At 39.1% G+C, this 23,247-nt stretch overlaps 2 protein-coding genes across 3 annotated transcripts; one reads left to right on the forward strand and one right to left on the reverse strand.

Annotated features, from left to right (window-relative positions):
• The first annotated feature begins 6 nt into the window (after positions 1–6).
• On the forward strand, positions 7–10,139 carry MFSD8 (major facilitator superfamily domain containing 8). Its single transcript, XM_042048540.1, has 12 exons — positions 7–94; positions 1,166–1,251; positions 2,200–2,243; positions 3,271–3,511; positions 3,828–3,941; positions 4,568–4,712; positions 5,327–5,385; positions 5,915–6,023; positions 7,002–7,136; positions 7,506–7,609; positions 7,712–7,971; positions 8,693–10,139. Exons 2-12 carry the CDS (start codon positions 1,221–1,223, stop codon positions 8,906–8,908), a joined length of 1,458 nt encoding a protein of 485 aa, XP_041904474.1. The 5' UTR covers positions 7–94; positions 1,166–1,220; the 3' UTR covers positions 8,909–10,139.
• Positions 10,140–10,697: 558 nt separating this feature from the next.
• On the reverse strand, positions 10,698–23,247 carry PLK4 (polo like kinase 4). 2 transcript variants are annotated; one of them, XM_042048539.1, is made up of 16 exons: positions 23,044–23,247; positions 22,450–22,545; positions 21,903–21,998; positions 21,694–21,808; positions 19,807–20,839; positions 18,162–18,262; positions 16,597–16,970; positions 16,056–16,160; positions 15,578–15,680; positions 14,977–15,126; positions 14,469–14,599; positions 13,984–14,075; positions 13,627–13,765; positions 12,698–12,838; positions 11,687–11,793; positions 10,698–11,309 (listed from the first exon to the last, which is right to left on the reverse strand). In XM_042048539.1, the coding sequence occupies exons 1-16, from the start codon at positions 23,071–23,073 to the stop codon at positions 11,210–11,212; spliced, it is 2,913 nt and encodes a 970-aa protein (XP_041904473.1). In that variant the 5' UTR covers positions 23,074–23,247; the 3' UTR covers positions 10,698–11,209. The 2 variants fall into 2 exon arrangements, with proteins under 2 accessions (XP_041904473.1, XP_041904472.1); XM_042048538.1 differs by lacking the exon at positions 23,044–23,247 and adding an exon at positions 22,693–22,766.

Below are 23,247 nucleotides of genomic sequence, written 5' to 3' on the forward strand. Positions count from 1 at the left end.
CGGGCTCCGCTGCGGAGGCGCGTCCCGAGGGGCAGGAGCCTCTGCTGGGGTCCGCAGAGGCGGCGGCGGATGAGGACGAGGAGGGGGAGAGCAGGTAGGGGCTGGTTCCGCTCTGAGGCGGCGCCAGGTGTTGGGGCGGCACCGCCGCGGGTGCCCCGCGGAGCCGCCCGTGGGTGCCGGGTCCTTCCCCGCCCCGCACGGGGAGCCCGAGCCGGGGGCGCTGCCCGGCCGCGGTCCGGCCCGAGCCGCCGTCCCAGCGCTCCGCAGCCCCGAGCCCGTGTCTCGGACCGCCCCGGGCCCGGCTGCGGGAGCGGGCCGGGGGCTGCTGCCCCGTGTAGGAAATCACGAACCCGCTCGCTTGGGAAGTTCCTAAAAGACACCAGACAGGATTAACGTGGGGCAGAGGTCTGGGTGTTCAATAGCAGCCTTCATGTGTGGGCAGCAGGTGGTCACCTGGGTTTTTTTTCCCCTTCTGACAGCAAAACAAGTGTCTTGAACTTAGAATCGCAGATGTGCCGAAATCTATGACTTACATAAACAGTGTTTATAAACTATGTTCCGGCATCTATGTATCTATAACCTGAGTCCACATAATTTGAATAGAGATTACTTTGTAATTTAAATTGTAACTTCTAGTTTAACTTCTTTTTCAGCCTTCGCAATCTACAACAATATCTTTTACACACAACTTTTACATTGTATATTGTTATTTTCTCATCATAAGAACAGACTGGCTGTAGCTTTTAGTCAAATCAAGAGTTGTTCAGGTTTGTGGCTCTTTTAAGGGCACAGCTGTGAGGAAATGTCTGAGGTTTTATGGTTTAAAACACACTTTTTAAAACGTTCATATGATGTGTGGCAATCCAAAGTGTCTACGCAAAGAGTTTGCAGAATTGAAGACCTCCCGTAGATCAAGATCTCTGTATGTATGTATGTATATTGGTGTGTGATAGCATTTCTGTTATTTTGTTTGATTTGTCAATCTAGTATTTTTCCAGAGAAAAATAAATCCTTTATAGTCTTTGCTGAGCAAAAAATCCACTCCTGCTTAACAAGTTACACAACTGTATTGAGAGGCTGGTGAAAAATGTTTTCAGTGTCATGTGGGAGCAACTAGAAGAGGACCTGATAATGATTTCTTTCTTGCTTTTTGGTTTGAAAACAGAGATGTTGTTGAAACACAGGAGCATTATAAGAGCAGATGGCGATCCATCTGGATCATGTACCTGACAATGTTTCTCAGTAGTGTAGGTAAGTAAACACATGTGGAAGTCTATGTCATTTGTTTAATGAATATACTTTGTTTTGAAAATTACAGGGTTTTCTAGGTTTCAACTACAGGGCTTCTTTAATGCTACTGTTCTAACCTCAAAAAAGGTATGTTGTTTAATTCTTTAATAGAAAATATATGACTAGCAAATCAAACAGAAAGTTACATCTAATGAGATAAGTAATAAAACTGGTTTTACACAAAATGACATCTTGCATAAGTCTGTGGTTTATGACTCCTTAATGGTTTGCTAGTGGCAAAAGGTAGTGGCAAGGTAAGGTTATTGCTCAGAACCAAACAAAACAAAGGATGCACTTTTATCATCCAAAGTGAAACTTCTAGGGAATGAGAACAGAAATAATGTGGAGTTCTTAAGAGGTAAGATCTTTAGGGGAATGTATGCTATTTCAAAATATGTATCAAAACTTGTTTTCTTCTACTGGACTTTGCATCTCCATTGCAGAACAGATTGAAATTTTATTCCTGAATAACTCCCCCCAGAAACAAAGATTCCGTTGATTTTTGATCTGTGATGACTTTCTGTGGGCTAAGAAATTATCTTGAAGTTGATAGAATACTTCAGTAACTCTTTTTTTTTTTTTTTATGAATTAAAATGTCTTTGACTAATGAATATAGATATGTCAGTATATCAAGAAATTCTTTTACTTTGAGGACCTTGTTGGCTTTCCATTGTGAGGACAACACAGGAGTTTTTTTGTTTAATGTGTATGCACCTATAAAATGATCTTTTAAAAACAGTTCTTCCTGATAGGAGGAATTACCACTCTTTAAAGAAAGCAGGAAAGGCAGAGGTTTAGACTATAATACACTTAGAAGCAGAAGAAGGAACATGTACTAACTGTTTCAGGAAAGAAAATTACTGATAAAAATGGCAAATAAAATAACTTCTGTTTTTACTGTGTTACAGGTTTCTCAATTGTAATTATGTCTGTGTGGCCGTATCTCCAAAAGGTTTGTAAATATGTTTGGTTTTTAATTAGTAAGAACAGAAAACTCCTGCTCAAAAAGTAGGTCATACAAAAACTGGCTTTTTGTTTAGGAAAACAAAAAGTGAAGGGAAGTGTGTGGCTTTAAGAGACTTTTATTCTGCCATCCACTTTGCTTTTATTATTTCTTGCAAAATCTGTCAGGTTTTTTTCCTGAATTGGCAAAGGTGCATCATAATCCAGAAATGTTTGGTTTTCCAGTATCATGATTTCTTGGACAATAAACCAATAGAAATCTTGTTATTAAAACATCATGCACAAGACTTGTCTGCATTTTGGCAAAAAAAAAAAAAAAAAAGCAAAAGAAAAAGGGAACTGGAGGTACAAGTTGCTCTGTAAATGTCACATTGTTGCACGTAGATCTTGATATTCCTAACAGGGGATTGCCATTGTTCCTGTATAGCGATTTTAGTTTCTTTGGGGGTTTTTCACCTCTTAGTTGTGATCTTAAAAGCAGCATAAAAGTCTCTAAAACTTGAATTTAATCTGTGGTAGGATTTTAGTGCCCCTGGAACTGTAGGAGGCAGTTTTAAATGCAAATTTGGAAGGACATACCCTGGACAGGGACCTAGAGGTGTCATTGAAAGTAAGGCTGGTGCAGAATTCTTGCAGAAGAAAAGAAAATGCATTACCAGCCTTGTAAATCAGGACAGATTCAGGCATGTGCAGAGACAATGGAAGTGACTCCTTGCTGCTGGCATGGAAAGTGCCTGCCATATTGCTGAAGTTCTGTCTCTAGCCCAGAACATCAGCAGTGCTGCATAAAAACTGCTGGAGTTTACTGCAAGTGAGCCATTCCCAGGCTGGGAAGTGAAGCAGATTTCATTGATTTGGTGCATTGCTGGAGAGAGTGAGCCAAGGTTTATTACCCCAGACAAAGCATTACAGTACAGAGTCCTTGGTATCCCAGGTACTAATTCTAAAAGGGTGTTACTGGTAATAAAAACCACTCCAGTGCTTTACCCACAGAACTGATTCATGTGTTCTTGCAGATTGATCCGACAGCGGATGCGAGTTTCTTGGGCTGGATTATAGCTTCATACAGCATTGGCCAAATGGTTGCCTCTCCCCTGTTTGGCTTGTGGTCCAACTACAGGCCCAGGAGAGAACCTCTGGTCATTTCCACTGCTATTTCAGTAGCTGCAAATTGTCTCTATGCCTACGTCCATGTGCCCCATTCCCATAACAAGTACTATATGCTGACTGCACGTGCTCTCGTGGGGTTTGGAGCAGGTAACCACAGCAGAATTTACATTTCTGAAAATTACTACATTCTGTGTCTTCTGTAAGATGGTTAACGTTGTATTTTAGTACCAGATTTACCATTATGTGAACGATAATATTTAACAAAGCAAAGAGTTGGCCCATAGCAATTTGTCACAAAATTGTGTAATTGTGCTGTTGTGCAAAAATACTAGAGGGAGTGCTGGGTTTTATTTTCTTGTAAAATTAGAAGCAAACCCTTAAAATAAATGTCACTCAACAACAGTTTAACGATATGACTTGATATTTACATGAACACTTGCTTGGGTTTGGGTTTTTTTTGAAGGAAATGTGGCTGTAGTTCGATCGTATATTGCGGGTGCCACTTCTCTGACGGAAAGAACGAGTGCCATGGCCAATACCAGTGCCTGCCAAGCAGTTGGCTTCATATTAGGGCCAGGTAAAGCATGTCTTCTTTCCTCACTTCTCTTACTAGGTTGAAATTGGGCAATGGAAGTAGGAATCCTCAGCAGCTGTATGTAGGGGATCTTAAGGCATAGTTTGTCAATGATATCACAATTGAATAAATGGGATCCATTCATCTGTACTTCTGTAAGCCAATAAAAATGAAACATTCTTGTCCAAGTGCTCTGCACCAATTTAAAGTTTCGTTTCAACCCCCCTACTGCATCTTTTCTCTCTAGTTTGCGCTTAGCATGAGAGATAATCCAGTCCCAGGACCAAGGTTTTCCATGTAGAAGCAAGAGGAAAAAAGTAAATCATCTGTCTGCCAAGAAAATTAACCAGTGGTACACTCAGAATTTAGTTCTTTATGTGTCATAATTTTATTTATACAGTGTGTTTGTATGTAACCATGCAGTCTTCTGGCTAGCTGAGATCCCACTAGTATCCATTTGGTTTATTTAGAGTAGGATTCTCAAAATGTAAAAGGTTTGACAGGTATAATACTTAAATTTTACTTGGTAATTAGAATAACTGTGCTTATCCAGTTTAATATGTTCTACATATGTTCTAATATTTTCTTAATGATTCTCAAAATTTTCACAGTACATTGATGTTTTTAAGTTTTTCAGACATGTTTTACACTTATTGGAGAAGAAGGAGTAACATGGAAATTCCTTTGTCTTCAGCTGAACATGTACACAGCACCAGTTTTATTTGGAGCTCTCTTAGGAGTTATTAATATTATTCTCATCTTCGCCATATTCAGGTAATCAAGTAAAAAAAAATTAAATATCCTACTTCGTTCATGTGGGTGACTTGTAGCAAATAATACGCTGCTCAGCAGGAGGAGCAATAAACCTGAAACCTGGAGTGCTAAAACTATAAATTGTTATTTATTTTTTCAGTGTTCCTACCTTCTTTAATACCTGTATTTTTGTTATGCTCATAAATGAATCTTGGTGATGTTGTGGTTAGAATGTAAACTGATTTAAAAAGTTAAAGATCTTAGACTATTAGCCTTGATATAGTTTTAGTGTTGGTGGTTGCTGCCCATGTTTTTTCTGTAAGGAGGAATAAGGTTGGCTTGTCTGTAGGGATCTCACTGTCTGTGTCTTTCCTTTAAGAATCTCAGGGGGGATTTTTATTCATTCTCCCATTGGTGCAGATGCATCTGGATATGTGATACTATCCCACTAGAATATTTCCTTTCTTGAATAGGATGGTATTCACTGCAGTCAGATGTGAGCTTGGGAGATGATGTTTAAAGGAGCTGTGAATAATTACCATATAGATACCATTTACAATTATTTTAACAGAAACTTGACTCAATAGTAGATCAAATAAATATTTGGAATAATGAAAAAAGTTTTAAATTTCTAGGGAGCACCGAGTGGATGACATGGGACGCCAGTACAAAAGTATCAATTCTGATGGAGAAGGTACCAGTGTTTCCTTGAAAACTTACTCTGTGATTCTAATGTTGAAGTACTCTCTTATTACATAGAAGCATTTAGAAGTATTCTAAAGTCTGAGGCACTGGGAAGTTGATGTGGAAAACAGGCTACATCTCTCCCTAGCTGATCCAGAAATTGCTTCATTTGTCATGTTGTGTCCATAGTGCTGTCTTGTAGCAAAGAAGAAAAAAAAAAAGAAATTGTATGGATCCTTCCATATTTTCATCCTGAGAATTCTGCTGTGTAATTTTGACCTTTCAAGAGAATGTTTTGGCTTCCATTGTTAAGATATTTAAAGAAGTTTGCTCATTTGGCTGTCACTCAGGACTCACTGGGAAAACAGACAGGGTAACCAGTTTGGAAATAATTTTCTCTAATTGTCAGTGGAATTGAAATGTCAACAATTCCATTTTGATTTAAAAACTTTATACTTTGATTCTCAAAGTAGAACTGCCTAGCTGCCCACCAACTTGCTCAAGTGTGCAGTTCTGGTAATTCTTTTATGTTGCTGCAGGAAGTGATGTTCTGGATCAGAACACAGAAGGAAGCATTGACCACGTTGCTGTGGTAGCACTCAACGTTCTCTTCTTTGTCATCTTGTTTGTGTTTGCTGTCTTTGAAACGTAAGTTTTTCTATTTTCTCTCAAAATACTCAGACATGTAGAGTAATTAGACTGGAGGTGCATATAGAAGCTTTTCTCTTCCATTCATCTTCCTAACTTCCTAAGTGGAAGTCCAAAACCATATGCAATCAAGTTGATGTGTAATACAGAGTAATGAATTAAAGGTCAGTGATAACTAAAAATCTGTGGAGTTTGTGGTATAGGAAACATTAATGTAAAAGCTTTTGAATGGAGGCAAACCCATATCCTCAACCTTTTGAATGTTCAAAAAAAAAAGTAGCTTAATTTGGGCTACCTAAAATCTTCAGAGAAAACATGTTTTCAGTTGAGTATCTTGTTCTATATTTTTTATTTTAGTTTTGTATGATTTCTTAGTATGATTCTGATTAGCTCCAAAAGCTTCAGTGTGTCTCTTATTTTGGTAATGATTAGAACAATTGTTTGATAGAGTTAATGCAATTGTATTCTTAAATACTCTATTTTATATGACGGGGGGTTTTTTTAGCCTAAAGATGTATGTTATCCACTCCCAAATTTCTGTGTGTAAGAAAGTAAGTAAAACATGACAGTATTATCTCAGGCTGAAATGTACTTCATTCTTTTAACTTATAAAATACTTTGAGGATGTAAGATTTATTCTGCAAGTTTTCTGAGCTCTAATGTAGCTAAAATTTGTTTTACAATATGGCTCTGTAAAATTGCATTATTTTTAGAAAACTGAGGTTTGAGAGACTGATTGGTTGCTAAAACTGAAATAGTATTAAAAGTTTATTATTTTTGTTCTCACAGGGTCTGGTTTTTTTTCTGTCTCTATTACCCTGGCTTGGCTTTAACTCCACCTGAACTATCAGAAATCGATTAATGATGCTTCAGAGTATGGCTGGCGTAGTGCACTGATGTTTGGGATAATACATGTATGGAAATGAATGTGTAGAAGCAGCTTTTTATGATTACTGTATTTTTGTTCTGTCATTTTAGTATAGCTACTCCACTGACGATGGACATGTATTCCTGGACCAGGAAAGAAGCTGTTTTTTATAATGGAATAATCCTCAGTGTGATTGGCATTGAATCAGTTATTGTCTTCATGGTGGTTAAAATACTATCAAAAAAGTAAGTTCTTGGAATTTTGTTACTTATGTTGGCTATGTGTGAAAAGTTTTACGGCAAGGCCAAATCTGTGTTACTCAAACCTTTTACTTGGTAATGAATCTGGGTTTACTATGACAATGAAATACCTCCAATTTTGGCACAGCCTTGATGTTGTGGTTTTTTATTCTGTTAACGTAACCCCCTTATTTGACTGTCTTTTACTCTTGAATCACAAGAAAAGCAGGTTTTAAGTTACTGTGCTTTTGTAACATTTTTGTCGGTGTTTTGGTCTGATATAATTTCCACAAACTAATGGGCTATGTCATTAGCAGCTACATAAATTTTACATTATTAAATGATACATTTAATTGCAATTTCAATGTTTGATAGGACTGGTGAGCGTGCCATACTCCATGCAGGCTTACTGATTGTCTTGATTGGATTCTTTATCTTACTGCCTTGGGGGAAGAAACTACCAAATATCCAGTGGCAAGGTATAGTTCAAGTCTTACTAGACCACCTACCTTTGTAGTGTTCTTTTGAAAGCCTTTTATTGCACTTTTGTTCTTAATGATATGAATAACTTATTTTTACAGAAATAAAGAACAACTCCATTCCCAGAACAGCCCCCACTGAAATGTTAATGCCTTTCTGGAGTTTGCAAGAGATGCAGCTGCCATCCAACCACACAGGAGAACCTGTGGGCTGCCCTGTCACACAGTCCTGGTGCCTGAATACTCCCGTGATCTACCTGGCCCAGTACCTCAGCTCTGATGTGCTCATAGGGTTGGGCTATCCAGTTTGTAATGTCATGTCCTACACTTTATATTCAAAAGTGCTGGGACCAAAGCCTCAGGTAAGCACAATTCCTAAATGGTTTACTTCATTTGCTCTGCAAGACTTGCACTCTCTTTATTAAAATGAGGGATCTAGTAAAAAATTCTTTTTGTCATCAGCAAAATAATAGTGTGTTTTAAGCAGGGCAGAACTTTGCAGGAGCTCCAATCTTTTTTAAAATCCAAGGCAAGTCTCTAGGGCAATTAGAAAGCAAAGTTTGTGCTATTTATGCAAATCTTACAATGTGGAAATGTCATGACTATTCTGGCAGAGTCCTTTTTGTAACTATCAATTATGTATTTGGAATACCAATATCAAATAATGTTCCTCTTACCAAGGTTATTATATAAAGACTATAAATGCTACTAGACCTTCAGTACTGGCATTTCTTAGTGAAACACTATAACAAACTTACATTATTGCTGAACAAAAGATTTTATTCCACTTTTCCCCATTTTTTTCATGTTACATTTTGGTGAAAGAGACTAAATGCTTTGAGCCAGAATGCATTTTGTTAGAAACCAGTAGAGTACCTATGAGTGGACCCTTGGAATTAATGCTTAGAGAGGCTGAGCAGTACTCTTGGAAACAAAGTAATCTTAACGAAGTGTCTTAATGAGTTAAGAAAGATAAGTGGTTGTTTAAATACTTCTAAATTTTCTAGTTAGGCTAATGGGTTGGAATTAATGGCCAGCCAAATAATTCCTGTATCACTTACATAAGCTCTTGATCTGCTGTAGGGTGTCTACATGGGATGGCTGACTGCCTCTGGAAGTGGAGCACGGATCCTTGGGCCTGTTTTTGTCAGCCAAATCTACACTCACCTGGGGCCACGCTGGGCATTCAGCTTGATCTGTGGAGTAGTTGTAGCCTCTCTCTTACTCTTGGAGATAGTATACAAGAGACTAATTGCATTTTCTGTCAGATATGGGAGGATGCAGGAAGAGAACTGTTAAATACGTATTTAAAAAAAAAAAACAACAAACAGAAAAACCAACCAGAAGTAATACTTAGTTTATTACTGCTTTTTAATGAGGAGTACCTAACCACTGACCTTGCTGGCTGTGTGCCAATGACTGTACACCTTTACTTACACATTGACAGAACACTTAACTTGGTCATACCCTAATACCTGGTCACCCCTGCTGCAACTGAGCTTTTGTGTTCTGTGTTTCTAGCAGCAGAGGAAGGAATTTGACAGGTTAGAGCGATACAATGGCACATTTGAAGTGTGTACAGTTTAAATGGTGCATGTGTGCACTGAATGCAGCTGTGAAGGTCACAGGTTACGTGCATCCTTTCCAGAAAGAAGAAAAATATTATCTTGATTCTGTGAATCAGGATTGGTAACTGTTTCGTAACTACAAGATTAGTTGAGCTGCATGCACTTTGTACGGAGACACCACTACTTGAGCAAACCTTCTGATGTTGGGTTTGTTGGCTTGTAAGCACTGATTAATACAGACCATCTGGTTCTGGAACCTGTTATGTCTCCTCCAGGATTTCAAATGACAGGTGACAGAAGCATAGAAGAAGGTAGGTACCCTCCACATAGGTAGTTGGTGTGGGATTTGGGCCTTTAAATTGATCAAGAGCCACTGAAAATCAGTCTCAGCAGCTGTTACTTGAACTACAGTGAACCATATGTGCAATTTTTCCTCTCCTGTTTTGCTGAATGCCTTTTTGCAGCAAGAGAGATAACCTGCACAGAGTTGAAATATGCACAGCTTTTCTTAACTACAAGAGAAAAGTCCAAGACCGATAGTTTACACTTTTGTGCTCGGTGAGAATGAATGCACTGTGCTGAGCAGAGGTGGTAATTAAGTGAAAGGAAAAAACTGGCTCCTTGGCATTCACTGTTACCTGCAGACTTCTATTTTTTCTGGTATTAGGGTACGAGAAACAGGAATTTACACTTAGTCATTCAGACTTTGTTTTAAGAAGTGAGATTGTAATTTTCCTTCATAATGGGGCCTAAGCTCATCCATACGGGTTTCTTTAACTGTTTTAATGCTGCTGGGAAAAAAACCTCTGGAATAACTCCAGTTTGAGAGTTGTGGCTGCTGTTTAATGTCCCTACTATTCGATGCTTATTGAATTTAATAAATGTAATTGTGGATTCCTACGTACTCACTTGTTCAAACACTAAGAGACTACTGAATTAAAAGATGATTTTTTCAATACTGACTGAAGAGGATACAGAAGTTTTATTCCCTCACGGGCTTTCCTGCTACAGAATCACAAAATGTTGTGAAAAAGGACTTCGCTTTTATAAGCTAATTCATAGTAAGTGCTACTTGTATATTGTTCTTGATGTTCCTAGTGCTAGTTTCTTTATTTGTAAGCTAGTTCCTTGATTTGGACATGACAAAGTAATCCAAGTTCTGTCTTTTAAACAGTAGCTGAATAAGGAGAACTGGCTTGAATCAGTTAAGCTGAGCTGTGCTTGCACACAGCCAGCACCAGGCTCCTCTGAAACTCTTCACCCTCCCCTTTCCAACACCGTTTTGGATCCCACTCCATTTAAGATCTTTTCCTGCCTAATAAGGAAGTCAGAGTATTTAAGTACAGACACAAGCATCAGCAGGAGTGTTAGCACACTTGAAGCAAAATGCATAGGAGAAAAGCTACTGTTAATGCTACTGCAGTTGCTGTAAGTATTACTCAAGGTGTAAAACAAGGTAAAACTACCTAAAGTTATTAATTCCTACCCTTTAACCATTACTTGACCATGAAACAAATAAATAGATCCAGACAATTACCACTGCATTTATTTTTTTTTGTATAACATGCTTGTGCAGGGACGTTTTAAGCTGCTGCTACAAAAAATAAAAACAGAGTTATAAAACATATACATATTTACATATATTACTTGTAAGACATAAAAATATAAGTTATTTACAAATACAAATACTTGAACAGATGCATTTTCCTTGATTGTTGGCACTGAGTAAGCAGTGGAGTAAGAAAAAAAATACAACGGATTCAGATTATTTCCAAAGACTTAATGCAGTCAAGAACTAAATTGCTTGAAGTTTTGCTTGAGCAAGTTTATCCATCACTTTAATGAAAAGAATGTTTTGTATGATAATTCACACACAGTTTGCTACACATAAACAGAGCAGCCCTCCCCTTCCTAACCTTTTACCAGATTTTGGAAGAATTTCTGCATAAGCGGAGTAAGATCAGTCACTTTACTGGGGAGTCAGTGAGTGAGTTTATTAAGATTTTGTGCTGTGACACCCAGTTTTCTTTAATCAGTGAGGACCAGCTGGACTGGTAAACATTACAAGAATAGAAGACAGACAGTGCAGCTTCTCTTTGATGTATTCTGGCAATTTATCATCTTCTCCATATCTAGAGAGGCAAAGCAGCATAGAAAAATTGAGATGCTTAAATAACTTGTTTTATTTCATGACAATATAGTTATTTCAAAACATTGCTTTTCTCACCCTCCCTGTTTTTAATATTATGCAGGAATAGTGGCTGTACTCTGGAGACCAAGTAGATGCATGCCCAACTTGTTTTATTCATTTTTTATCCAGAATCTGGTCACAGCTATGGGTGCTTCTCTTTATTTATTAAGCTTACATAAGCTACTCAACTGTGAAGTGATGGCAAAGCTAAGGTTTAATATTTACAAACCAAAATCAATAGTGGCTATGAAGTTACCTGACGTACAACAGCCTTGTACTGAGTTACCTGGACTGTTTTTATGGCAGGAACAGACTCACCTGGTTGTCTGGCCATCTGGAGAAGTGTAAGTGATGGAAGAGACACCTGCTTGGGCTACCAGCTGGGATCCATCATTGAACTGAACCCATACTGCTCCACTGGTCAGCTGACGAGACAAGTTATGTTATGGTTTGAGCATAAGAAATACAAAATTCCACACCTCAAACTCTTCTAAAAATGGAAGCTGAAAGCTTTTAAAATTGCTGAAGAGACTTAGGTATTTTGGTCAGTCTTTTAAAGATAAAGATTGCATGGATATTACTTTGGAGGAGGTAGTCTCATGCAGACTTCCTCAGGTTTCAGATTCTCAGCTTTAGTTATCCTTGTCAATGTCAGATAAATAAAGAATTATCTTTAGCTTAACCACTCCTAAAGAATAGTTATACAGGGCCAGACACTAAAAGGAGGCCCATTTGTGAGAATTCACAGCTACACACAATTTAAAGAATATATATATATAGATAACTTCTTCTGTTAGGACAGGAAGCTTACTTTATCTGGATTGCCAAGAACAGTTTTTAAACCTAAAGCTTATCCAACAGAAGAGCAGAGGGAAAATGGTTTTGCAAGGAAACAGCTTTTCCTATTGTAGAGGAAGATGCATTTCTCTTGTACAGATCTGGTACAAAGCTATTAAAACCTTTGTCATGACACCTTTGCATCTACAATAATGAACAGAGAAGTTTAACATTTTCAATTTTTTACTAGAGTCAAATTTAAATGACAAAAGACACTGAAATAGGCAATGATAGCCACAGGAAAATCGTGGTAACTGAGATACTGAACTATTATTTTCTTCTACTTATGTAGTTTGCCATGGTATTTATCTAAGCCATTTGTTTAAAAGCACCTTTCCACATACAAACTTTAGATTTAAACTGTGGTGCACAACTGAATGATTCCTCACAAACCAAGTTTAACAATAATGTAAAGTTAATGACTTAAAAATACATATCTCAGATCTAATAGGAAAAGAGAATAGGCATATGCCTCCTTTATTAATTTCTCACCTGAGAAGCCCAACCAACATTTTTCACAAAAACAGATTTGACAAGTTGGGCTGAATTTGGACTGCATTCTGTTTGATGAACAGAGGAGCACGTCTTTTCAACAGGGTTAGTCAGAAATGTAGGTTTTTCATAGGACACCACCTAAAACCCAGAGATGCACAGAATTAACAGCCTTGGCATTAATCCTCATGATAAGGTACCAGCTGTAGTGGTCAATTGCCACCTGCTCATGAATACAGACAGATTAGCCTCTATGCTTCATTTAACAGCATTACAGTATAAAAACCCCACAGGAACACAACTTTCTGTTGTCAGGTTCATTTCAGTCAGGTGAAAATGGTCAGATTCTGTACTAGGGACACGAGCTACACAACCAAACAGACACACAGATCCAACAAATGTAGATTGATGTACATTCAACAAAGTTCACAATACAGTGTGCCAAGACCCCAATATAATTCAGTCAGCTGAGGAAGTTTTATCAGGAACCAAAGCCTGGTGGGCCTTTTAAACAAACCAGATGGAATTGCTCACAAAGTCTTACTGGCTACACGTATATTTTCATTTGCCCTTGTTTTTGTATACACACTAACACTCGATTATTTCAGAACACCCTCAAGTGCCAATAATGCTTGTGATACCAATTGTCATACACCACTGAGGCCACATCAGAGCTCTCAAATTGAAGACTGTGCTTGTGTCTAACACAAGTAAGCAATTTTCAAACTCTGTTCCCAGGAGATATTTGTGGTAAAGTTTTGAAGTATGCTGATTTTTCAGATGATCTTAAATTCAGATATCAAAAGTTAGGTGAAATCAAAGTTAACATTTCTAGTCAATATGCTCACAAACAGCTAATAAAAGCCTATGTCCATACAAATATAATTCTATTAGTTCAAGTAAAATATGGTGTGTCCTTGTGTACTTACAGGAGCACAGTTTGGAGTCTGAACTGGAGTAGAACTGGCAGCTTTATTTCTATCCAGTGCCACAACTTCTTTTGAATAGTTTGTCTTGTCCAACAGTGGAGGTCCTACAGCCTGTGGTGATTCAGTATTACCAGGTTTTCTAGAAAAATAATGAGAAAAACTGAGGAAAAAGTCTGTCCAAAAGGGACTAAAGAAACAAGTGAGGAGACTTAGGTCTTCCTTCATTTTACCATGGACCATCCAAAGCACCTGATGGCAGAAGTCTTCTGCAGAACTGTTTTCCATTTCAAATACATAAGTATTCAATAAACACATAAATATTCAAATACATCAGTATTTTGAACTGAAAGATATTACCTTCCAACAATTATTGGAAAAAATGGAACACTTCCACTCCTTTTTTCTTCTTCCAAAACAGCAGATTCCAGTGCAAGGCATATACGATGTCCCTGAAATGAGAAGGGGTTTATTACAGTTTGAAATTGAGAACTGTATAAGTATTTCATACATGTTTAACGTGGCAAGTGAGCCCACACAAGGCAATTGCAATGGTACTGAATTTTTCAAGTTGTATTAAGCAGCTTCATCTGTTGTGTTTAATCCTTTCACCAGACAGGCAAACCTGCTTTACAAAATAGTGAGAATTTCCTCTCAGTCTTGGTTGTGAGGCATTTTAACTGTTACCTGTATGTTGATATTGCTCTTCCAAGAAACACCATCCTCCCTCCTTAGCAGTGTCATGAAAAACAAGCAAAGCAACATTGGAAGCCCACTTGTGAAAGGGAAGCTGAGTTTTCAGGAAGTTGCTTTGCACTGGAAAAGGTCTATGTAAAACACCTTACCTCATTTGCATGATCCATATAGGCCTGGATTTCCTTCTCCAACCCTGCTTCGCTTTCTCCTTTCAAAGTGAAGGATTTCCCTGACTTTTCAATCACACGAGTTATACCAGCTGTCTTATGTATTTTTGCACCTGCAAGGAAATGTGAACCCTTTCAGTGTGAGCTGTTATGATACCAGTTAACCATGGAAAGCTTGGGGTAGGGACATGTCTCTCACAAAGTAGGTTAACTATCAAAGGTAAATGTAAAGAAGAGCTCATGAATAAAAACAAAGTATAATTTAAATAACACTTTTGCAACATGTACTTCCTGAAGAAGGTATCTGTAAGGAATTAAATAATCAACTAATCTACAAGTGCTAGAATAAAGGCAGAGTGGCCAAAAAACTGTTCATAGTGCACAATTTTCTTCAGACTGGAGTGCTGGTTGTTTAGTGTTAGGTAGTATTTTAGTGCAGCTCTAAAATCATGATTTACCTACTTGCATAACTGCAAAAATGAATACATACCATCATAAAAACAAATTTCAACATCTGCAGGGGGTGAATTTTCCATCAACATGCACTTGGCATATCTTGTATAGAATGTCACTTTAGGGGTTTTTGTTCTCACCAACTGCACAAACTTAGCTGCATACTGGTATTTTTTCCAGTACTTTTCTAAAAAAGAAAATTAAAAAAAGCTTTTTTAGAAGTTAGCAGATTAAACACTGTGCATCAGCTTGAAGAGAAGTAATTATGTATTTGATAGCTGAAGGTTGTGAGTAATATTTAAGTACCTGACAGAAGTATGTTTAAAGAAACTGACCTATTTCCACCAACAGCTCCCAGTATGAATGAGGAAAAGATTACAAGAGCTTTAATTTTGGTACACTACATTGTAAAGGGGAGAGTCCTTATAAGCTCCCATATAAAAGGAATTAAAACCTGTGGGTTACACTTTCCTGTGAAGTTTCAAAACAGTTTCCTGTTAAACTGTAGTTTGGATCTAATTCTGAGAGGAGTTTTACTTCAGAGTTATCTGAAAAGTAATAGCTAAATGGATAAAGTCACAAGATTCACTTAAAATATCACATTAATCATAATAATTTTAAAATAGATTCCAGGTTACCTGGCAAGTTGTCAAAACTATACGTGCAGATGCCTTCAGGAGGAGCAGGAGGTCTGTCATCAAGAAGGAAACCTCTTCCTTCATTTGGATGATAAACTGCAATCTACAAAAAGGGAACAAAAATTGTGTGAAGTTGCAACTTACTACAGCACTCTGCACTTTTAACAGGTATGGAAATAAGACACATTTTAATTAATTACTGTGATTTACCATGAAAGCTCTATTCCTCTAAGTAATGATTTAACAGCGGCACTTTTTCAGCAATACTTCACCTATTCCAAAAGTCAAATCCAATTTTTCTGTGAAATAATCGCTTGCTCCCTATATTATATGGTTTTATTATGGAGGGGGAAAGTTTACAGCTGTGCATATATAAACATTTGATTTCAAAAGAAATAATCACTTAAAAAGCAAAAAACAGCTCTAAATGAACTCTAAGCCCTTTATACAACAGTGAAGAAATCAAAAACATACTCACCACATTTCCATCACAAGATATTCTGAGGACTTCTTTCACAAGTTCCTGTGAACGATGTTCTTTCAGAAACTCCATACACACTTCCCCAGTATCTAGGATGCTCACCTAAAATATATTAAATATACAAGTTAAACAAAAAGACCTTTACTTTCCGCAAGTGTAAGATTTTACATTTTCCAACAAATGCTTTAATAAATGCTTTTCTTTTTCCTTAAAAGCACTTCAAACTTATAAATGCTTCTTACAGTAACTTTTGTTATTAGTGCTATTACAACAGAGCACTTTGAGATGACTGAAGGGTATCAGCCTGGTCACTGAGGGTGTGGCTTCTCAAGTGACAAATCAAACACAGACAGGTCTGCTCCATTATGTTTTAAGTATTCTCTACACAAAAACTAAGATGCATCTTATTAATATGATTTTAAATTACTCTAGATTAAGTTTCCCAAAAACATGTTTCTAGTTTACCAAGTGATTTTTAAGAGACAGTCACACTATATTAAGCGCTTCACTTGTTCCCATTTTAAGAACTGATACTTACCACTGCATTTTTGGTTTTTTGCCTGATGGGTTTCAGCCTGTGAGCAGTGAGAGGTGACACAACACTTCGCAGTGTAGGTTTCTGGTGTGCTGAATGTTCTTGGCCCCAAGTTTGGTTTTGTTCTGGAGTTGACCAAAGGCCACAGGTAGGAGATGGTTGAATTTTCTCGTTTTTGCAGAGAACTCCAGGGATGCATTTATTTGGGTTTCTCTGGTTTAAAGAATGTGGACAGCCACCAGATGCATCGTGATTCCTTATATCTTTTAAGGTGTTCCATGCATTTCTTGGTGCATCCTGCTGCACATCCAGATGGTACCGAAAACCTCCACGTGCATTACTCTTGCCAGTCAGGTCTGCAGGTGGTCTCAGAGGAACTGAAAGCATCACAAAGGGACATTGTAAATTCAAGGAGTCATAGCCAGAAAGAAAAAATTCTAGTACAGCTTTAAAAGCTTTTCAAGGGATTGTCTTAGAAAGCTTATTTAAGGGAAGAATGGGATTTCTCTAATCCTCAGTCCAAATCATCAGGCCTTTTAGTCACTGCTAGCAAAATTCCAGTGCTACTTAAAATAAGCTGTTCCTATATTTCAGTTATGATGGTCTTCAGTTTTTATACATCAAATAATTTAGAAAAATAATTTATAAACAAAATACTAAGATTTCAAATAGATTCTTACAAAATAGTTACTTTAATCTGTTGAAAGACTGCTTATTTGCCATTCAGATAACCACTAGTAACGAGTTTCATGTAAGTTCCAGTTTGTCTAACTAGTGTTTTACCATCAACCACAGGTTTTGGTACTCAAAATGTTAAATGCATACTCCAAATCCCTTGTTTTATTTTTAAAATCCTTGTATTTACTATTTTTATATTTAACCTTCCTATAACTCCTTCCCTCGTTTTGATATTTAAGCCCTTGATCAACTTTCACCTCACCCACATCACTACTGTGCTCCTTCTGCCATGTGGCCGAACAGTTGAGAAGGGACCAAAAATCAAATAGGATTATTCAGACCATATGTTCTCTGATTCCAATTCCCTGTAGACAGGAAGGGAAGGAGTCCAGTAATATCAAACCAAAAATGGCCAGAATAGATTTGTGGTTTATTTTTATGATTAAATTACATTATTTGTTAATGATGTAACATGATGCACAACAAAGAACACCTCCTTCCCTTCTGTGTCTTTTGTCCTTCCCTCCACCCCTCCTTCTGCAGCCTGATTATCTTTCTCATTCACTGAGGTCCCATCTTCTCTTATTTAGCTGTATTTGCACAACTAAATTAACAGGGCTTTCAAGTCACCTGCTAATATTTTGTCATACATTTACACTGACACATTTACACAACTGAGTAATTATGTCAGGGTCTAAAATTCTGGTTTCCTCTTTGTTTTTTGGTTTTGGGTTTTTTTTCTAAAATACTAGTAGAAAGTAACGAGCTTGTTTTAGGAAACTTAGTATTCACATTTGATGTACAAAGAAATATAAAAATAGAAAATCCCACTGAAACTATTACAAGTCACTAACTTGAGTGCAAAAGTAAACAACTGATGAGTAACACACCATTTTTCTGCATGCTTCCAAGCCACTGCTGCATCGTCTCAGCCTGGGACTTCTGCTCTAACAAACCAACCTGGGGCTTCACTGGGCACAGATAATTTGAGCTACAAAATAAAAGTTACACACATAACCAAGATTGCATCAAAGACACTTGCACAACAAAAGTTATAATGCTACAGCTGCAGAAACCACAACACTTCAAATATTTAGGAAATGCAGGTGGCATTTTGTAGCTCTAGGCAGCACAGAACACGTTTCTTTTTCATGGGGTAAAGCATAAGAAAATAAAATAGTTTCCAAATGGAATGAAAAGTTATGATAACGCTGCCAGCATCTGCTGTTCTTACATCTGGCTCTTATCCTCCAGCCTTGGAGAAGACACAGTGATGACATGACACCCATGACCCCACTGTATCTCACTCAGCACAACAAACACGCAGCTGAAAGATGCCAATCCTGCCACCCAAAATAATTTGAATTTCTATAAAATACAGTCAATCCCAGAAATTATAAAGATTTTTTACCAGCTTTTTAGATGATGACATATATGTAGGCGCAGGTGAACTCAAGATATAATCCACATGTTGAAGGATAAAGAATACACACAAAACCAGTTACTGCAGAGTCACTGATCTGCTGTAAATTCACACTAAGCTCCTGTGAGGTTTTCTATCTCCATAGTCTATACCTGTCTGCACTTTCTTTTTGTGATGATTACTACCATTGGCAATGGCTCACTTATCACCAAGACCACCCCAAACCCACAGAATATAAAGCATCTAATTTAGGTCTTATGACCTTGCATTTAAGATTGCTGTGCAAGCTAACTACAGAGGCAAGAGGCTTTCCCATAATCAACTATGTAAAAAAGTGGTAACCATTAAGTTAATCCCCACACTCACATTAATATTCTCTCATGTTTACATTCAGCACGGCTTTATGGAGTCATGGGGAACAAAGTAAGCATTACATTAACATTTGCATAAATTTTTGACTCATCAAACATTTCTCAAAGGAGAAAGAATGTACATGCCCACTGAACTTTGCTTATGTCAAACACTTGAGAACAGTCAAGAAAAATTTCCTAATCCATTTACTTTTCCTACAGGGAAAAGTGCTTGTTTTGTCTTTTCCTTGAACTGATTTGCAAAGACAAAATATAGGAAATGATGCCACTTGTTAACGTGGAGAGAAAGGCAGGAACTAAGATATGGAAGTCCTTATATCAAAACAGAAAATGGTACTTTTGATATTCTGTTGATGTAAAGTCTATAGAAAGAACCCAGGATTTTCACACAGAAGCTACAACTAAGTACAGAACTAACTTCTAGATAATTACCTATGATTGACACTTCCCTTTCTGGTACACCACTTTTACAATCTACTACCTAATCTTTTCTGATTTTTTGTTTTATCTTCTCTAAGCATAAGAAAAAAAATCACCTAAAGAGATCAGCAAGTGAAGATGTTTGTAAATTGCAGTTTGAATGCCTTCTCCCCTCATCTGTCTCTTCTACAAAGAACAATTGCAAGGCTCTCTACTACAATTACCGTGGGGAAAGAAATGCTCAACTTGCTGCACGTGGAAAGAAGACAATAATGGACAATACCAGCTCTAAATTTCATCTGAATAAAAACTGATTCTTACTGTGGTTGATCTTTTACAGGTGGAGATATCTGCTCTTCAAAAGAACCAGAAGTACTAGAAGTCTTCTCCTTAAATATTTCTCCTATATCAGTATAGCTGTTGGCAGGTGAAAAGTATTCTGTGTTTTCCCTTGTTCCTACTTTAGGCTTGGAAAGCACTTCCAAAGAGTGACATCGATCAGTGATGTTGGATATGCCTTGAGTCTGGCTGTGGGATGTGCCAGACCTGTCGGAGGAGTGGGCTCTTCGGAGGTAGCGGGAATGTGGCCTCTCTTCACTAGGCTGCATGGTTCTTCCCCTGCCACTTACACCAATTTCCTTTCCCTGAATTCCCCACTGCTGGAAAGAATCACTTCTGTCCCCCGATGAATTATTACTGGAATTCTTGTTTGTAGGAAAAAAAGTAATTTTATTTGGGAGTGGCTGTCCAACTAACAGCTTCTTCTTTTCCTTCAAGCAACCACTGGTACTGATGCTGGAAGAGCCCGTGAAGGTTGTAGAGATGGTGGCATTTCCACTGTCCATGGAATCTTCGGAGGTTCCCAAGTCTCTGCTCCGTGCAGAGCTACCCCTGGACATGAAAGGATGATCCAACACTGAGGAAAGGCTCAGGCGATCTGCCGGGTTTTTGCGCAGTAACCTGTGTATGAGGTCCTGCGCCTCTCTTGACAGAAAGGCTGGCATTTCATAATCTGCCAACACCACTTTATTCAGCGTGTTCCTGACCGTGTCCGTGTCAAAAGGCGGCTTTCCAATGAGAAGAGTGTAAAACATACAGCCCAGAGACCACACGTCGGATTCCAGTCCGTGCGGGCTCCTCGTGGCTATCTCCGGAGAGATGTAATTCGGAGTTCCACACATGGTGTAATGCTTCTCATGAGGCATCTTCAGCTGAGTCGCCAATCCAAAATCAGCAATCTTGACATTCATGTTATTGGTGAGCAAGATATTGGAGAGGGTGAGGTCCCGGTGCAGTATTCCATGGGAATGGAGGTACAGCATACCCGTGATAATCTGATGCAAGAAGTGCCGCGCTATCAAAACAAAAACAGGTGTTGCAGTCTTATATTTGAAGTCATAGCTCTGAAAATAACTCAGCTTTAAGTCTGCTATTGATCTTGCTTCTGTTTTCTTTTGTTTTTAATAAAAAGAATGTTACAAGGGTGTTCAGGTGTCAGACTAGTGAAGTTGGAATTAACTTTCTCCTTTCTACTTTAAGCAAAATGGCACAACTGTGTTCTAAGTTCATGAAAACTTATCTAATGCAGGAAACAGGACTGGAAATATTTTCAGTTGGCCTAAACTTTTTAAAATTATGTTTTTAAGCATTAAAGCTAAGCTCCTCATCACTTTTGGAAACAGATACAAGCTAAATTGATGATGCCTGTATAGCAGTACCCCTTTAATCCAGTCCTGTGACCTGGGTGCAAAAAATCCCTATCTATAGCAGCTTCATAGAATTAGATTTGAAATTGATAGAGAAGCAGGTAAGATGGAAGAACTGAGCAAGAAGTGAGCAGTGAGTTGCATCTGGAAGCAATAAAGGCCCAAGTTGCTGGTTTTCCTGTTCTTCTTTCCTCTTCCCAGTCTTGACCCACATTTCAGCACAATTCTAAGTACAAAGGTAAGCCCTACCTTCTATCTACCTCTGCCTTCTAAGATCATTTTTTTTTTATACTCCACATAGCACAAACAGAAACAAATATATATAGAAATGCAAGTGAACACATGTACAATAATAATTAATCTCTAGATTATCACTTCCCACACAATTTTGAGGTATAGAAACTCTAATGGCAGTTTTAAATACTCTTCCTCTAGAATTAAATATTTATTGAGTGAACCAAAACATTAATGCAGAAGGCTCCACAGAACAAACAAACCTCACCTTCATCTTCTGAAAAGGGTTTCTTTCTGTTCTTTATGTATCTGCTCATTTCACCATTGTGACACATCTCAAGTATCAAGTATACGTAGTTGCTATCTTCAAAATAGTTATAAAGCTGGAACATAAAATAAGGAAAATTGAAATTCCACTTTGTAGACTATGCAGCAAGTCACAGATACAGCCCTCTCTACAAACCCCATGATTCTTACCTCGAGTATAGATGGATGCTTTAGCTGACAATGTATTTTCACCTCATTCTGAACCCTCTGTACCATTCCAACTTTGTGCATGGCTTTTTTGTCTATCTGTAAGTGGATCACAGCATAATTTAGATGTTCAGTGCATATTTGCCTGAAAATTTCTAAGTATAAGCAAGTTTTCACATTGTTTAACTTGTGATCTGTAACGAACAAGTATAACAGATAATTGGAAGAACACCACAACTGAAAGTAGTCAAGTGTTAACATTATCAATACTAACACTAATAATTTTTTTTCTTAAATACTTAAACAGAGAAACCTAATTCTGATTTTGCCAGGCAGATGGGCTAAATACAGTCAATACTAAAAAGCATTTCTGTTAATTAGCAAGTCTATTTGGTCGTGGTGCATCTTTCAGGATCAAATCCTAATCTTAATGTCCGTTATATACAAACACTCAGCTCAAACATCAATGCCCAACTGCATAACCCCAACCTGTTGCAACTTTCCATTTGGTCTCTAGGGAGACGGGTACTTCCTTGGCCGCCTGCCTTACCATTTTGATGGCCACTTCCAGGCCGGTTTTCAGGGATACTGCTCTGTAGACCCCTGCGAAGGAGCCCTTCCCCAGGAGGTTCCCCACCTTGAAATCCTGCAACACGAACAAACCAGCCTTGTTAGCCTGGGGCTTTGTCAGTCAGGCTTCGGAGCGCCTCTCCCGATGCGGACCCTCCCAGCAGGGTTGGGGAGCCCACACACCCCCGAGATCCGGGCAAACCGCGAAGCGGCCAGGGGGTACCTGGGGGGAGCTCTCCGGGGCACGGCAGCGGGGCCCGGCGGGGCCGCACAGCCAGCCCCGCTGCATCCTCCTGCCGGCACCGCGTTCCACGGCTCGCACTGGCGCTGCCGCTGCCCGGCCCGGCGCGGCCCGGCCGCCTTCCCGCCGCGGCTCCCGCCGCGGCTCCCGGGACGCGGGATACACCCGCCCCCAGCTGCCATGGCAGCGGCCGCGGAGCCGCCGCTCCCCACGAACACGTGGGGACGAGGCGAAGGCGCGGGAGGAATCGCGCTCCCACGAACACCCGCCGGGAGCGGGACGAGCCCGCGCCCCGCGGCCCCGACGGACGGCGGGAGGGGCTGCGCGCCGCACCTCTATCCTCTCGCCGATGCAGGTCGCCATGGCGCCGGCCGCTCTCCCTCGGGTCGCGCTACCGGTTCTGCCGAAGGCCTGGGCCGCGGTTGCCCATTAGGGCGCCCCGGGCCGCCCGCCCCGGCGCAGCCCCGCTCGCTCCCGGGCCCGGGGGCGGCCGCTCCGCGCCCCCCCCGCCGACATTTTGAAAAGTCGCGCCGTTAC

The sequence above is a fragment of the Corvus kubaryi genome, unplaced genomic scaffold (genome assembly GCF_017639235.1).
Source record: "Corvus kubaryi isolate FWS band 111438036 unplaced genomic scaffold, C.kubaryi_AGA036_p1.0 67, whole genome shotgun sequence".
NCBI lineage: Eukaryota > Metazoa > Chordata > Aves > Passeriformes > Corvidae > Corvus > Corvus kubaryi.

Coding starts and splice junctions, on each gene's coding strand:
- PLK4 (XM_042048538.1), bottom strand. CDS start 22,758: ATGCAGCGGGGCTGGCTGTGCGGCCCCGCCGGGCCCCGCTGCCGTGCC. Junction 21,999..22,449: donor TGGAAGTGGCCATCAAAATG/GTAAGGCAGGCG, acceptor ATCCACTTACAG/ATAGACAAAAAAGCCATGCA. Junction 16,971..18,161: donor TGGAAGCATGCAGAAAAATG/GTGTGTTACTCA, acceptor TGATGCTTTCAG/TTCCTCTGAGACCACCTGCA.
- MFSD8 (XM_042048540.1), top strand. CDS start 1,221: ATGTACCTGACAATGTTTCTCAGTAGTGTAG. Junction 1,252..2,199: donor AATGTTTCTCAGTAGTGTAG/GTAAGTAAACAC, acceptor ACTGTGTTACAG/GTTTCTCAATTGTAATTATG. Junction 3,942..4,567: donor TGGCTTCATATTAGGGCCAG/GTAAAGCATGTC, acceptor GATGTTTTTAAG/TTTTTCAGACATGTTTTACA.